Source organism: Mastomys coucha, unplaced genomic scaffold (assembly GCF_008632895.1).
Source record: "Mastomys coucha isolate ucsf_1 unplaced genomic scaffold, UCSF_Mcou_1 pScaffold9, whole genome shotgun sequence".
Taxonomy (NCBI): Eukaryota; Metazoa; Chordata; class Mammalia; order Rodentia; family Muridae; genus Mastomys; species Mastomys coucha.
The window spans coordinates 43,512,619-43,529,151 of NW_022196915.1; the positions used below are offsets into that span (position 1 = coordinate 43,512,619).

The 16,533-nt window shown below is 44.0% G+C and overlaps 1 protein-coding gene across 2 annotated transcripts; it reads left to right on the plus strand.

Annotated features, from left to right (window-relative positions):
- The first annotated feature begins 10,809 nt into the window (after positions 1–10,809).
- Positions 10,810–13,859, plus strand: LOC116084634. 2 transcript variants are annotated; one of them, XM_031361722.1, is made up of 4 exons: positions 10,810–10,977; positions 12,737–12,821; positions 12,973–13,278; positions 13,563–13,859. In XM_031361722.1, the coding sequence occupies exons 1-4, from the start codon at positions 10,972–10,974 to the stop codon at positions 13,853–13,855; spliced, it is 690 nt and encodes a 229-aa protein (XP_031217582.1). In that variant the 5' UTR covers positions 10,810–10,971; the 3' UTR covers positions 13,856–13,859. The 2 variants fall into 2 exon arrangements, with proteins under 2 accessions (XP_031217582.1, XP_031217581.1); XM_031361721.1 differs by lacking the exon at positions 10,810–10,977 and having other exon boundaries at positions 12,606–12,821.
- Positions 13,860–16,533: the final 2,674 nt, after the last annotated feature.

Sequence of the window (16,533 nt, forward strand, 5' to 3'; positions counted from 1 at the left end):
CCACCTGCCTCTGCCTCCCAAGTGCTGGGATTAAAGGTGTGCCCCACCACTGCCCAGCTAACTTTAATTTTTAAATTCTAATAAAATTGTCTGTGACCTACACTTGAGTTCATTCTTAGATTTCTTTATCAGTGACACTCAGAACACCCAAAGGAGACATCTATTTATCCTGTATACCTTCTGTTTCTAGTTTGTGGTTCATTCAGGATAATCCCTTCAGCTTATTAACTTGCTTTTTTTTTAAAATTTATTTTTGGCCCCACTCACTCCGGCCTATTTATTTATTACATATAAGTATAGCTGTCTTCAGACACCCCAGAAGAGGGCATCCGATCTCATTACAGATGGTTGTGAGCCACCATGTGGTTGCTGGGAATTGAACTCAGGACTTCAAGAAGAGTGGTCGGTGCTCTTAACTGCTGAGCCATCTCTCCAGCATTAACTTGATTTTTTAAAAAATAGATTCTTGATATGCCACTGTGATGGCTACTCTTGGTTGTCAACTTGACTACATTTAAAATGAACAAAACCCCCAAAGTGAAGGGCATACCTGTGAGAGATTTCTGTTTGGGAGAAGATCTGCTTCTAATCCAGATACCTGAGGGAAGAAGACACACCTTTGCTCCTCCCTTCTGAGGAGTTAAGCGTAATCACTTGGAGCAGGAAATTCTGCTTCAGATCTAGTTCTCTGAGGTGGGAAAATACATCCCCCCCCCCCCATCTTTAGAGGTGGAAAATCCAGGCTATTGTCTGGGACACATCTTCTCCTATAGGTCTAGATGAAGGCCACAAAAGAAGGAAGTTCTATGTTGCCTGCTTGGTATCATCCTCACTGCAAAGTTCATTCACTGACTGAGCTTAGAGCAGGGGTTGTCTGTTTTTGGGTAGAAATCCATTTGGAGTTGATGAGGCTTCCACAGGGGTCAATAAGGCCAGTCCCTGAGCCAAGCATATTCAAACTCCCACATTCCTCTCCCTGGCCCTTTGTTCAAATACATGATTGTATGAGCCATACCTAGCCATAGCATAATGCTAAAACATTCAGCCCAACTTCAAAAGTCCCCATGGTCTATAACACTCTCAAAAATGTTAAAAGCCCAAATTTCAACATCTGTTCTGATGTTCATCCAATGACTTAAGTGTAGTGCTCGTAAGTAAAATCAAAATAAAAAAGCAGATCATATACCTCCAACATCCCAGGATATATATTCCTATTCCACAATGTTATAGTGAGGAAATACTGGACCGAAGCAAGATGGAAAGTCAGCCCTGCAATCTCCAAACTCTGTATCTCCATGTCATCTGTCAGTGTGCTCTTCCTATCTCCAACTCCTTCCGACTCTTTTGACTGGGACAAAAGTATGTCTCTTTTTGAATACAAAAGTATGTCCACTCTTTGTTACTGCTTTCCTAGGCTGGTTCTATGGCTCTTGCCTCTCTAACCTCCTGAGTCTCCAAGGTCACTTAAACTTGGAGCTTCTTGTTGCAATGTCTGGGATCCACACACGATCATTTGGGCTCCTCCAATGTCTTTGGGCCACTTCTTAATCTCTGCCATGTGGAGTACTCTAGGCTTTGGTTGAAGACACTGCATTCCTGCTGTTCTTGTTGGTCATCCCATGGTATTGGCATCTCCAATAGACTGGGGTCTTCTACTGCATCTAGGCTTCGCCAATAGCCTCTCATAGGCTCTCTTCATGGTACCTGGCCTCTAATTCTTTGCATGACCCGTTCAGTCCTTGGTTATCAATTGCAACTAAGGCCGCACCTTCACAAATGGCCTTCCCTAGGCCCAGGAGGAGATGGCAACCCCACAGTCCCATCTAAGCTGGACACCTGGGAAGATCTAGAGTCTGACCTTCCAACCTAAGAGCATACATGCAACGTTCTGAGGCCTCAGGCACATATGGAGCAGAGGGCTGCCTTGTTTAGCCTCAGTGGGAGAGGATGATCCTAATCCTGCATAGACTTTATGTACCAGGATAGAGGTAATGCCCAGAGGGTCCACCTTCTCAGAGCTGTAGGAAAAGGTGGTGGATGGAGGAAACCTCTGAGGAGGGATTCGGAGGGGATAGCTTTTGGGATGGAAATAAAGTAATGAATTATAAATGAAGAAAAAAGAAAAAAAAGAGATAAAATAAACAAATAACCAAACAGGAACAACAGCAAAAACAAAGGGCCTTCCCCGGCCTCTCCCAGTGCCATGGCTCAGCTGTTCTCCATGACCCCTTTATTTCTTAAAAACCAGTACCACCTGGATGATTCTCACCCATTACCAAGTCCAGCTACTGCGTGAGGTACAACCTTGGCAATCTCTGGAACACAGCTTCTTTGTGCTCTCAGAAAACACTTCCCAGAAGATTTCATCTCAGTGAAGTTGGTCTCTTCTTAATAACCAGCAATTTCTATTCTCCAGCTAACTAGCGACAATTGTCTCAGTAACTCCTTATATTATCGACTCTAAAGCTAGATCCACGGTGAAGTGGAAACTCCTACTTTCTTTGCAAAGTTAGTTATTTTAAATGTTGTTTGGTCAGGGCTCGGAGGAGAAAGGATTTCTTCCTGAATAAGACACAGGAGAAAGGATATTTTGCTGAGGCAGACTCAGGTGAAAGGATGTTTGATATCGCAAACATGTGACAAGACCTGTGATGTGGTAGTATAATATGATACCACAAACAGTAGGGGGATGAGCACTGAGCGTTGGTTGGGTTTGCTCTGCCTCACTAGTCTTCACTAACTGCACACAAGCATTGGTTCACCTTCCATAGCAATATTGAGCTATTACTTGTGGTATGCTGCCACTGAGAGACCCTCACCCAAGAAATGCTACCTGGATTCCTGTGTCAGCTTTCTGCTTCTGTGGGCTCTCCTCAGGCCAGGTGGCATGTCTGACAGTTCCTTCAGGGCTGGATTGTAGCTTCTGGTTTGTGCCTTGTGAGGCTGAGTAGAGGAGTGGACGGAAGCTGCTGTTTCTATATGACATCTGGCTCCCCAGAGGACTGGTCTGCAGCACCTGTATCCTATATGGTGTTTGCTACAGGACTGAACTGCTGCCAAAGACCATCGAGCTTGCCCCCACCCCACAAAATAGTGATGAATAACTCCATTTCCCCCATATCCTAGTAACATTTTTCTTCTACTGCATCTGCTGAGTGGCAGACTAGAGGAGAGATTGAACTCTTATTAATACTGAGTTGCTACAGAGTTCTGCTGCTGCCTGGAGCTGGAACATGGCGCCCCATGTTCTATTTGTTCTATTCCATCTTTCCCATCTTTCTGTGTTCACTGATTTCTTTCATTGCCTAAGCTTGGCTCTCCTGAACCTTAATCTATAGACTACCTTAAACTAAGAGATCTATAGGACCCTGTGTCCTGAATTTTGGGATTAAAGGCATGTACCACCAGGATTGTACTTAAACTTTTCTTCACCTGGAGCTTGGTATGACCCAGGCTGGTCTGGAACTCAAAGATCTGTTTGCCTTTGTGTTCTGGAATGAAATGTGTATAATTCTCACACACATTAAATGTGTGTAATTCTCAGTTTTGCATTTTTCCCTTTAAATATTTTATTTCTTACATTTTAGACAGACAGAATGGAATTTGTGGAAATTTACCACCAATGAAACACATTTCTAGATCTAGTGATTAAAGTTACTGAAATAAATATTGCTAGTTATAAGGGTTTTGTTTTGTAAGGTCTTTGACTATTTATTGGCTTTAATATGAAGTCAAGCATACTTCCTTACATGGTTTAAATGTAGGTCTCGTGTGCACTCTTGCCTCAGTTCTTTCTCTGAAAGAACAGTGAGATGGAAATAAGAATGCAGTGTTTACTGGAGAGACTTCTTGGGCCATGTGCCTTGTCAAAGAAAGAAGCCCCATCTCCATGGAGAAGCCAGACTATGATGGACTTTCAACAATCCCAAGAACAGCTCTGAAGCTGGCGAGGTTCCTCAGAGTTGTCTCAAGTTGTAGCGAGGGAAACTGAAGTTTTATATCCCAGGTCATTAGATCCCAGCTGCTCCAGGAAGGAGTGTGATCTTGGGCCAAGATGGCTCTCTTCAGTTGAAGCAGTTTCCAAAGAGGGCTGTCCTCAAAGGGCAGTCTGCTAGGAGTTCTCTCAGCATCTATGAACATAAGCTCTTCAGGTATAAAGGAGGCTCTGCATGATGAATCATAGCCTCTGCTACTGTTAAATTTATTCATTCAATGCACTTATTGACGGGCTACCGTGTGCCAAATGTCTAGGAGCCAGGTTGCAGAGTTGGGCAAAAAATGGTAGCCATCTTTAAAGAGAACACAGCTGAGTGAAAGGACTTGTTTCACTCCCTCAGTCCCCTCCTGCTTATCTCCCAGTGCTATCCATTGTCACTCTGTGTCAAAGCAACTTTCTCACAATTCCTTTTAAGCAGGAATAGGAGGGGAATTTTATTCAATTACTTCCACATTATTCAGCCAGTTTCTCCCTCTATTCTTTGGTCCTCAACTCTGTTTGTTTTCCAGTACAGGTGAAAGAGATTAGAAAGACCTAATACACAAGCAGGGCAATCCACACACAGTCTCTGTGACCCTATGATTCTGGGATCCTGTGATCCTGAGCCCAGTAGAGCACAAAGGAGTGGAGCTTTCTCTGGATGTTGTGGGACTGTCTGCAAAATTTGTGTCCAAAGTCTGCTCAGGGCACCGTCCCAGACAGACTGGAACGAACCAGTGCTACTGTACTTGCAGAGTTCCTCTGTGCTTGGTCCTGCTGGTCCCAATTACTCGAAGTGTTGGGACAGATGTTGTGTCCTCCTCACTTCTGATCCTCAGATCCTGGGTGTGTTACAGCACCTGAGATTGGAACTTCCTCTGGGTGTTGTGCAGAATTTGTGCCCAAGGTCTGCTCAAGGCATTGTCCAGACAGACTAGAAGGAACCAGTGCCACTGGGCTGGCAGGGTTTTGCCTGCCTGAGTCCCACTGGTCCCTACTACTCCTGGTGTTGGGACAGAAGTTATGTCCTCCTCACCTCTGATCCTCAATCCTCTGCTTGTTAGAGCACCTGGGAATTGGGCTTCCTCTGGGTGTCATGGGACTGGCTCTGCTCCTCTGATCCTGGGCTAGTTAAATCGCCTGGAAGTAGAGCTTTCTCTAGGTGTTGTGCCTAGTCTCAGTTTTTCATGGCCAATGTGTCTCAAGATCCAGAGCTAAAGCCCCTGTCTTAGAGCCTCAACATCTGTATCATGCATGTGCCCTCCATTTCTGGATTGTTGTTCATTCCAGATTAAAACATCAAATTGTTCTTTATTCAATTGAAAATACAACAATAATCTTATCAGTGTGGGATCTTTCCCACAGACCATACCCTTCATCTGATTATAATATTCACCCTCTTGAATATAAAATCTGGTGTATTTTATTTCCTGGGGAATATTCATTCCTTGAACCATAGGTTTTTTTTTTTTCTTTTAAGATTGCTATGCTTGACCTTATGTTCCTGAACACAGTAAACCAACAACAAAGTCTATGCTGGACTTTTTAAAGACTTCCTTTGTCAATGCAAATAATGTCAGTCTTTTTGTTGCAAACTTGGCTCAACCCAGAGAACACAGGTTGACAATAGATTATTGTAATAACATGAGGTTTATTGATCCATACATGGATGGGGTTGCCCACTCTCGTAGGGGGGGGGGTCAACCCCGAATTCAGAAAGCAGACATCTTTTATACTTTACAGAGGGCAGATTCCTACAACAGGGCTAGCTGGCTTACTCTGGTTGGTGAAACACAGGACAAAGGATCTCATCAGGCATTGGTGGGCTTGCTCAGGGGGCTGTTCTTGGCTTAGTCAGCCAACTTCCCTATCCAGCTCTGTACCTGGCCTTGAAAAGTCCCTGGGAAGGGGCTGAGTAACTAGGTGGTAGGGGGGATTGTCACCAGCAAGGGAGGGTGACAGTTTTTGGTCTTTTTCTAAAGTCACCACAGGGAGGGGTAGGGGGGTTCTACTGAGAATTGCTAATCTTGTTTTCATGGACCTTAACATCATGTGACCACCAGTTATTTTGTTTTGGCCTTACTTAGCTTAGTCAGAATGGCCTGGTCATTTTGTTTCAACATTCTAACCACCAGAACATTGTTTTTACAGAATGTCCTTGGGTATCTCTGGAACCCAGCTTCTCAGTGTCTGAAGCTACTGTTTGCACTGTAAAACTTTGTTTCCACATTGCTTGCTGTTTACAAGAGCTGGAACATGACCCCCCTTATTTTACTGTGAAACTTTATTTCTACACCTATGAATCTCTACCTTCTTTCAGAGGAAGCCAGGACTTCTGAAAGACCCCTGCGGGGAGACCCCCACTCAAATCTTGGGAGGACGTGCACCCAAGGAATCATGAGAGACCGTCTTGATGTAATCACATGAGGCAGTTTAATTTCGAGGAGCACTCCGGACCGACACCACACCTATCTCATGCAGGAGATAGTGGAATCCACCACGAGGCTCAGGTGTTAGGGGTTTATATAGGAAAAAGGTCTGGGGGAACAAAGGAATCAGTGTGGCTATACATGATTGGCTAGTTCAAATATCAGCTAGTACGTGCAGAAAAGAGTGGAAAATTCCTAAGGTTGGTGTTAATCTGAGTCAACAGAGCATCTGACTTTAAACCCTATCTAAGAGGACCAGATGGCCCACTACTCAGTGTCTGCCCAAACATGTCCTTGCATGCTTTCTCGTCTATATCTTTTTGGCCTGCTAGTTCCCAGAATGTCTTAACAGCTTGCTTATTTTTGCCCAGGCTTATTTGGACATATTCGACCTTGGTCCACTGTGTTTTTCTGTAATTTTCTCATTAGCCAGCACAAATCTAAAATTTAACTCTTTCATTACTATGTAGCCTACAAAATCCTGATCATGATCCTGGATGTCTCTTCAGCATGTGAGGTGGGATTAAAGGCACCGGATTAACAATTCCTGACCCACCCTACACAGACAGGTCTGTTGGGTCGGATTCAATCAAAGGGAAGTGCTTTAAAAGGACCACATTTGCACAGATTTCTCAGACTCGCAGAAGTCCTGGGAAGTAAGCAGAGCTGTTGGTACGCCCCACACTCTTGTGGACACCAGGACACAGCAGACCCTAGTTTCCTCACTGTGGTCAGCAAAGGAACCTCAGGAGAGAAAATGCAGGTGAGTTGGGGGAAATGCACTCATTTGTTCTGGAAGATAGCTGGGATTTTTTTTTTTAATTACATATTTTCTATGTTTACATTCTAATGTTCTCCCCTTTCCTGGTTTCCCTTAAAAAAAAAAAAAGCTTCTATTCTCTCCCCCCAACCATTAATCACCTGTCCTCCATAAGCCCCTACTTTAACTGGAGGGCCACAATGTTTCTTGGGATCTCCTGGGATCAGTGTCACTTCAGAACCAGTATCAAATAGACCCCGAAAAGTCTGATTATTTCCTTCCCCCCAGCGTACAATTACCCTTGTAAAAGGCCGTAGGTCCCTCTGGGGAAGAACTGGAGAAAGGCTAACAACAAAACTTTTAGGTATATTATCAAGATCCTCCCTCAGGGGAACCTGGCCACCCCTTCATTCAAGGGGTTCTGGATCTGCAAACTGGCTCAAGTCTGGAAATTGATTCACTGGCCGAGACTGCCTTTTGCCATGGTCCAATGTAGTCTTTCTTTCATCTGTTTGAGCATTTTTTTGCTTATACATGTCAAACAGATATGCATTGGGCTTCCTATTTATTTCCTGCCTGGAAACACCATGATTGATTAGCCAGTACCAAAGGTCCAAACGAGTCATGCCATTATAAATTTCACCTCTCCTGTGCTGACCATTATGGGTTATATCATTATAAATATTGTTTTGTCAACGCTATCCATTATAATAACTACGATATCCTTGTCTCTGGTGATTCAGTGCTGCCACCTGGCCCTTGTTACTTCGGGGCCCAATTAAACCCATTGAATTTAATTCATCTAATTGAGCATCTCCGACCCCTAAGACCTGGCACAAGGAAAAGGGCAAGAGCAAAACTCTTCAAATGTGCTGGTGCCCCTCTCACCAGTTTGCGTCTTTTTTTTTTTTTTTTTTGATTATTTGAGACAGGGTTTCTCTGTATAGCCCAGGCTGGCCTTGAACTCAGAGATCTACCTGCCTCTGACTCCCAAGTGCTGGGATTAAAGGCGTGCGCCACCATCGCCTGGTACCAGTTTGTGTCTTATAGGACTGGTGAAGGGCACATCTTCTGGGCCATCCCATGGTGGAGGATTAGGTTTTACACATCATATCCACTCTAGCATTGCAATTGCCCTAAGCCTTAAAATCCCTTCGTCAACACTAAGCCAAGGGATTCCAGGCATCTCCAACTCCTTTTCAGTAGGCCATGTTTTGATAAACGCTCCAGCCAACCATTCAAACAAACTTTTGACATCTTTTTTAACTGTGTGAGCTTCCATAGTAAGCCTAGAATCTCCACTCAGAGGGCCCATGTCAATAAATTCAGCCTACTCTAGTTTTTTGTTCCTTCCACCATTACCCAAAACCTTTTTTTTGTTGTTGTTGTATTTTCGAGACAGGGTTTCTCTGTATAGCCCTGGCTATCCTGGAACTTAGTCTGTAGACCAGGCTGGCCTTGAACTGAAAAATCTGCCTGCCTCTGCCTTCCAAGTGCTGGGATTAAAGGCATGCACCACCACCACCCGGCTACCCCACACCCTTAAAATACATATTCCCCACACATATTCCCCAGACTTCTGCTTGAATGAATTAGCAAACTCATTAAGCTCCTTACTAGTCAATGGAATTTCCTCATGTACTACACTTTCTATCTCCCCTCTAGGGGCCTGTTTTGCCTTGAGTCTGGTTATAGGTCTAGAAGAAACTATTGGTGGGCCTTGAGAAACTTTAGTATTGTCTTGTCTGGCATTTCCTTCAGTCACTGCTGGTTTATCAGACTCTGGGGGATTAACTTCCTTCTGTGGGGAAGGCATTATTTCTAGGGGTGGGGCTGAGGGTACTACTTCCTCAGGTGGGGCAAACCCTTGAGAATCTGAAGATTCAAAATTCTCAGCTTCAATGGGGTCTTCCCACACATCCCCATCTCAAGTTATAGGATCCCATTCTTTGCCAGCTAAGGCCCTTATTTTAACGGCTGACACCCTCTGAGGCTGAGACTTGAATTTTCGCTGTAATTCAGCCAAATAGATAATGAGAGCTTCAGTTTGATTTTCTGCAACTTGAGCTCTGTGGCTGCTGGAGAGAAGATTCTCTTCAAGGACACACTTAGCAACTTTTAGATCGTTTACTTGTGTCTGGAGCTGTGCGATTTTATCACACAACTCCCTCTTTTCCTTCATTGTTTTTTCCCTGAGATGCTAAGAGCAACCAGCCAACAAAATCATTTTCCAGTTTCTTCCCCATCTTGTAGAAATGTTTGTACACAGAATCCCATAATTCATCAAGATATTTAAGGGCATTAGCTTCTTTAAGCTTGAAATTTAGTTGTGACTGGGTCTTCAGTATTCTCTGAGCTCCCAGGAGGGAGAGAATGTGGAGAAATTTCAGTAGTTGAAGGAGCTGATGGATTCTCAAACCAACTCCATATTTTTAAAAGATCCATCCTCTAGAGCCACTCCGGGAACCAACTTTATATTAGTCAGGGTTCTCTAGAGTCACAGAATTTACGGTAGTCTCTATGTAGTAAAGGAATTTATTGATGACTTACAGTCTGTAGTCCAACTCCCAACAGTGGTCAGCAGCAGTTGTGAATGGAAGTCCAAGGATCTAGCAGTTGCTCATTCTCACAAGACAAGCAGGTGAAGCAGAGAGAGCCTTCCTTTTTCCAAGGTCCATAGGTCCATAAGTCTCTAGCAAAATGTGTGGCCCAGATTAAAGGTGTGTACCACCACAACTTTAATCCCAGATGACCTTGAACTGGTAGATCTTCCTATCTTTTTGTTTGTTTTTTGAGGCAGGGTTTCTCTGAGTAGCCCTGGCAGTCCTGGAACTCTCTCTGTAGACTAGGCTGGCCTCGAAATCAGAAATCTGCCTGCCTCTGCCTCCCATGTGCTGGGATTAAAGGCGTGGGCTACCACCACCCGTAGATCTTCCTTTCTTAATCTTCTGCGATTCATAGCCACTATGCCTCAAGATTTCCATGTCAAGATTCAGGTAGGAAACTTGTATCTCTTAGCCTGCAGATCAGGACCACAGTTGAGCCTTCTAATTCTGGATTGTAGATATCATTCCAGATATAGTCAAGTTGACAACCAGGAATAGCCACTACAACAACATTTAATTGGGAATGACATAGGGGTTCTGAGGTTTACCCCCATATCATCATGGCAGGAATGATGGCAGCATCCAGGCAGACATGGTGGTGGAACAACTGAAAATCTCCACCTTCTTTCAGAGAAAGCCAGGACTTCCTCTTTTCAGAGAGCTAAGAAGATATTTAGAAAATGGGTTTATCTCTGGGCATTACTTTTCATCCTAGCACATCAGAGGGGAAGCCACAGTCAGGAATACCAGTGTATCTGGCTCCAGAGTTTGGTCTTAATTTTAGTGAGTTTGAAGAATGCCCAGCACTGTTTAAATAAACACTGTCCCATCAAAGGCACTTAAATTAATTGGCTTAGTTGTTACTTAGTGTCTTTGATAGTTTTGAATGGAGACTGTGGGGTCTTACTATGTAGCCTAGAAAATCCTGATCTGACCCTGGATGTCTCCTCCGCATGTGAGGTGGGATTAAAGGCACTGGATTAACAATTGCTGACCCACCCTATACAGACAGGTCTGTTGGGTTGGATTCAATCAAACTGAAGTGCTTTAAAAGGACCACATTTGCACAGATTTCTCAGACTCGCAGAAGTCCTGGGAAGTAAGCAGAGCTGTTGGTACGCCCCACACTCTTGTGGACACCAGGACACAGCAGACCCTAGTTTCCTCACTGTGGTCAGCAAAGGAACCTCAGGAGAGAAAATGCAGGTGAGTTGGGGGAAATGCACTCATTTGTTCTGGAAGATAGCTGGGATTTTTTTTTTAATTACATATTTTCTATGTTTACATTACAAATGTTCTCCCCTTTCCTGGTTTCCCCTCTGAAGAAAACTCCTACTCCTGCCCTCTCCCCCTGCTCACTAACCCACCATCTCCTATTCTTGGCCCTGGCATTCAATACAGAAGGGCATAGAGTCTTCCCAAACCAAGAGCCTCTCCTCCAATTGATGTCTGACTAGCCTAGCCCATCCTCTGCTACATATATAGCTGGAGCCATGAGTCCCACCATGTGTACTCTTTGGTTCGTGTTTTAGTCCTTGGAAGCTCTGGGGGTACTACTTAGTTCATATTGTTGTTCCTTATGTGGCTGGAAACCCTTTCAGCTCCTTTTGTCCTTTCTCTTTCTCCTTCATTGGGGACCCTGTGCTCAGTCAATTGGATGGCTGTGAGCCTCCACTTCTGTATTAGTTGGGCACTGGCAGAGACTCTCAGGAGACAGCTAGATCAGGCTACTGTTAGTCAGTGCATGCTGGCATCCACAATAGTGTTTGGGTTTGGTGATTGTATATGGGAAGGATCACCAGGTGGGGCAGTCTCTGGATTGTCCTTCCTTCAGTCTCTGTTCCACATTTTGTCTCTGCATCTCCTTCAATGGACATTTTGTTCCCCCTTCTAAGAAAAAATGAATTATCCACACTTTGGTCTTCCTTCTTGAGTTTTTTTGTGTTTTGTGGATTGTATTTTGTGAACTCCTAGCTTCTGGGCTAATATCCACTTATCAGTGAGTGCATACCATGTGTGTTCTTTTGTGATTTGTTTACCTTACTCAGGATGATATCGTGCAGATCCATCCATTTCCCTAAGAATTTTATAAATTAATTGTTTTTATTAGCTGGGTAGTCCTCCATAGTGTAAATATATCACATTTTCTGTATCCATTCCTCTGTTGATGGACATCTGGGTTCTTTCCAGCTTCTGGCTATTATAGATAAGGCTGCTATGAACATAGTGGAGCATGCGTCCTTACTTCATGTTGGAGAATCTCCTGGGTATATGCCCAGGAACTGGGATATTTTTTTGCCTCAACATATGGCTAAACATGGTTAACTACTATAACTTTGAAATATAGTCTATAATTTTCAGAGGTACAACAACAAGATTTACTTTGTCCTTGGGTCTCTTGGTTTGAGTTTATTGGGTCAGCATCTTAATTATCCAGGGCTAACCCACAACCAACTGTGTAGTCAAGAATGATGCTGAATTTCTGAGAATCCGTACACCTCTTAGGAGTGAATGGTATTATGGTCACCTGACACCCATGTTTTGTGATCTAGGCTGGAAAAGTATAGTTCACACAATTTGTCTGATACTTTATGTTTGAAGCACATCTGGAATTTATTAGGAGGTTTTGAAAGGGATTTATTTTTCTTCTGCATAAAATGGGGAGAAGGTGAACTGGACAGAGTGAGTGGCTGTGGTCTTCTCTAAGGAGAGTTGTTTTGGTGTCTTACCTTCCACTGGATCAAGGGCACCTGGCCTGTTCACTCTAGATTTTCCTTCGTTTAAATTCCCAGGCCAGCTTTCCCATTAGATGAAAATGGACCAACCCCTGGGGATGAGGGAGTAAGAGTCAATGGCTTAGCTTATGCATCAGGAGGCTGTTTCCTGAGTCCATTCACAGCTAGGAGACAGGGATTCCTGTTGCTTGAAACCTGTTTTAATGTTTAATTTATTCATTTCTGCACAGAGAGATGACGGCCAAGTCCAAAGTGAGAGAACTAGCCAAGAAGCCAGTAGTAGGAGACCGATGCAGGAAGGCCGAAGGTCCTCAGGTATTGAGAGTGAAATCCCTGTTCCTAAGCTCTTGAAAACAGAACGAGCCCATTTTTGGCAGTTCAATGTGTGGGAAGAGTCCCTGAGAAGAGTTGCCATGTACATGTGTGTGACGTCTGACATCCTCATCCCATCCCTCTCTCTCTGCAGGTCCTCCCTTAAGCCCATGGACTGACCTTGAAATCAGGAGCTTCCTGCAGAAGTGGGAAGTGGTTGAACAGGAAATCGGCCACCAAGGCAAGAAGATGGAGGAAAAGGCTGGTCTTGTTTGCGAGCGTCTCTATGAGATGGGCCTGAACAAGTCCAGAGAAAGCTGTTTGGACCTGATGTGGACCCTGAAGCATCTGCATGAGACTCTCATTAATGAGAGACCAAAGACGGAACCCTTGTTTTCTCCCTATGCCGAGGCCCTGTACAGGATCTTGGGTCCCAAATGTCAGGGAGGCTATGTTCCAGGTGAGTCTCTTCTGCATAGACACTTCAGGGACTGTAAACAGTGGCATCAGCTGGCCTGGCCTTCCTGAGGATAGAGCTGAGCAGACTATGGAGTGAAGCCCCATTCCCACAGGATTGTGTTGCTCTAATGTCCTCTAATGTCTAACTTGCTGTGTCACCTGAAGGCAATTTAATTGGGACTTGTTCACAGTTGAGTCTGACCCAGAGACCAGTCAATTACTTACAGTGACTCAGGGAGAGTCAGGATGCCATGTTTAAGCTCTTTCTCTTTCTTCTCCTCTCAGGTGTTGTGTATGATTGGTCTGGTTACCCCCTGCCTTCCATGAGCCCTCAACCTCCAATGGTGATGCCATCTCCAGTATACCAGCCCTGGGATTATGGCATGTCTGCATCTTCTGCACAGCTTCATGGGAATCCATCACTGCTGTCCAGTCAGGATTCACTGCTTCCCAGATGGGAAGCCTGGAATGCCGCCTATCCATTGAGAGTTCCACACGAACTTCCTGCCTCCCTCCCTGGACATGCCAACCTTCAGATGCCGCGTCCAACTTCTCATGATGGCTCAAGTTCTCAGTGAAGATACCTGGAGACTTTTTCTTCTTCTGAAAACCTCATAATCATACAGCACTGTATGAATACTCAATTTCTCTATCTTATTGGAAAGGAAATTGTGAAATTAAATTTCTGTGAGGTAACTCTCTTCTCATGTTTAGTTCTTGTCACTTCAGTGGAGGACATAAGTGTACAGCACAGGGGCTCTGGTACTTAATGGTGAGGTTACTTTTTGGGGGACCTGGTACTTGCTGTCTACCCTGTATATTCATAAGACTTCTGACTCTGAGGCTCCCCTTCCACTAGGGTAAACTCTAGTTCCCATACCCCAGCTCAGCAGCTCTTTCATCCTGGTGGAAGAGGTTTGTTATGTTAGCTCTAATCGTGACCTGCTTTATATATACTGTATATACACATACACACACACACACACACAAGTATATTGCATTTACCATTTTACCTAGGAATGTTTCATCAGTTTAGGTCTAATTAAGATCTTGCTACTGTTTATTTTGGAAATCAATCCTGACCTGAGGTGATAGAATTGCCAGTCAGGTTAACATTGTGATTGCCTTAAACTTGACTACATCTAGAATTAAGTAAAGTCTCAAATGTCTAGGCACCCTTCTGAGGAGTTTAGCATAATCACTTGGAGCAGGAAATTCTACTTCTGATCTAGTTCTCTGAGGTGGGAAAATACAGCTTTACCCCATCTTTAGAGGTGGAAAAACCAGGCTATTGTCTGGGACACATCTTCTCCTATAGGTCTATATGAAGGCCACAAAAGATGGACGTTCTATATTGCCTACTTGGAATCATCCTCACTGGGAAGTTCATTCTCTGACTGAGCTTAGAACAGGGTTGTCTATTTTGGGGTTGTGATCCATTTGGAGTTAATGCAAGTTCTAAAGTGTTTGCTGAAGATCATCAAACATATCAGATATTTGCATTATGATCTTAAAATATTAGGATCATTACTGTTATGAAATATCAAGGAAAACAATTTTATGTTTGTGGCTTCCAACACACCTGAGGAATTGAACTGAAAGGCTGGAGAATTAGGAAGGTTAGCAACCACTCTTTCAGATATGATCGAAGGCATTGCTACTGCTTTTACTTTCATGAATAGAAAATGGAGGGACAACATAAATGATGATCTTGAACATGGGCTGTGGTGGTTTGAATAGGGAAAGCCCCCAGAGACTGACATTCGTATGCTTGGCCCATCGGGAATGGCACTATTCGGGGCTGTGGTCCTTTGGGATATATGGGGCCCTGTTGGAGAAAGTAGGGAGCAGACTGGACTTTGAGCTCTCCTATGCTCAAGCTATGCGACATGCTGCACCCAGTTCCTTTTTACTGTCTGGGGATCAAGATGCAGAACTCACAGCTCCTTCTTCAGTAACATGTCTGTCTGTGTGGTACCCTGATTTCCACCATGACAATAATGGAGTAGATGGAAGCCAACCCCAATTAAATCTCTTGCTTTTTCACAGGTGCCTCAGTTATATTGTTTCCTCACAGAAGTACAAACCCTACCTTAGACAGAAATTGGTACCAGTGACTGCCTATTGCTGTGATAGGCCTGGCCATATTTCTATTAGGAGGCCTTTGGACTTTAGAATATTGTATTAGGAAAGAATTGGCATGGCTAAAAGCTGCTTAACACCCCATAGTAATAGGCACATGGAAAATAGTGGAGCTGTGGGTGATTTGAACTGTTCTGGCGTGACCCAAGGGTCCTCAGACAACTAGAACATTATTGTGTTGCCTAGAGGTCATTCCTGTAATAGTTTGACAAAGAAAGTGTTTGTTTTTGGCTCCATTGGGAGAATTGCCTAAGGCCAAGTGAAGAGATTTAAATTAATTGCATTATGAGAGGAAATCTTAAAACAGCCTAGTATAGTCTGTGCTGTGTGGTTGCTACTCTTCTTTCTTCTTTTATGAAATTTTAATTGGGTAAAAAGAAGCAAGCTGAAAAAGGAAAAACAAGAAGAGGGCACATTATTGACAATGGGGACACCAAGGAGTGGATTGGGAGGTGTCTTAGTCAGGGTTCCTATCCCTGCAGAAACATCATGACTAAGAAGCAAGTTGGGGAGGAAAGGGTTTATTCAGCTTACTACTGCATTGGTGTTTATCACCAAAGGAAGTCAGGACTTGAACTCAAGCAGGTCAGGAAGCAGGACCTGATGCAGAGGCCATGGAGTGATGTTCCTTACTGGCTTGCTTCCCCTGGTTTTTCAGCCTGCTCTCTTACAGAACCCAAGACTTCCAGCCAGGGATGGCACCACCCACAAGGACCCCTACCCCCTTGATCATTAATTGAGAAAATGCCCCACAGCTGGGTCTCATGGAGGCACTTCCCCAGCTGAAGCTCCCTTCTCTGTGATAACTCCAGCCTGTGTCAAGTTGACACACAAACCCAGTCAGTACAGGGGGTAAGTCCTATGTTTAAGGAGATAAACAGATTAATAAGAGGAATAAAGGGAGTGGTGACCTCCAAGTCGACCTCACTCAGCTACACTTCCATGTTGCAGAAAGGAATTCATGAGCTGTTTGTGTTCAAGTATGGTAGTTCTGGTTTTAATCCTGTGATGGGTATTCTCAGTTGTCAACCTTACAATATCTGGAATGAAAGACATTGCTGATTTGGAGGACATACCTGTGATCCAGATCTTGAGACTGAAAGACACAGGCTTT

Bases quoted from the DNA above. Each gene is read 5' to 3' on its own strand.
- LOC116084634 (XM_031361721.1), top strand. From the start codon at position 12,710: ATGTTTAATTTATTCATTTCTGCACAGAGAGATGACGGCCAAGTCCAA. The intron at 12,822-12,972 runs GTATTGAGAGTG...CTCTCTCTGCAG, and splicing joins GGAAGGCCGAAGGTCCTCAG to GTCCTCCCTTAAGCCCATGG. The intron at 13,279-13,562 runs GTGAGTCTCTTC...TTCTCCTCTCAG, and splicing joins TCAGGGAGGCTATGTTCCAG to GTGTTGTGTATGATTGGTCT.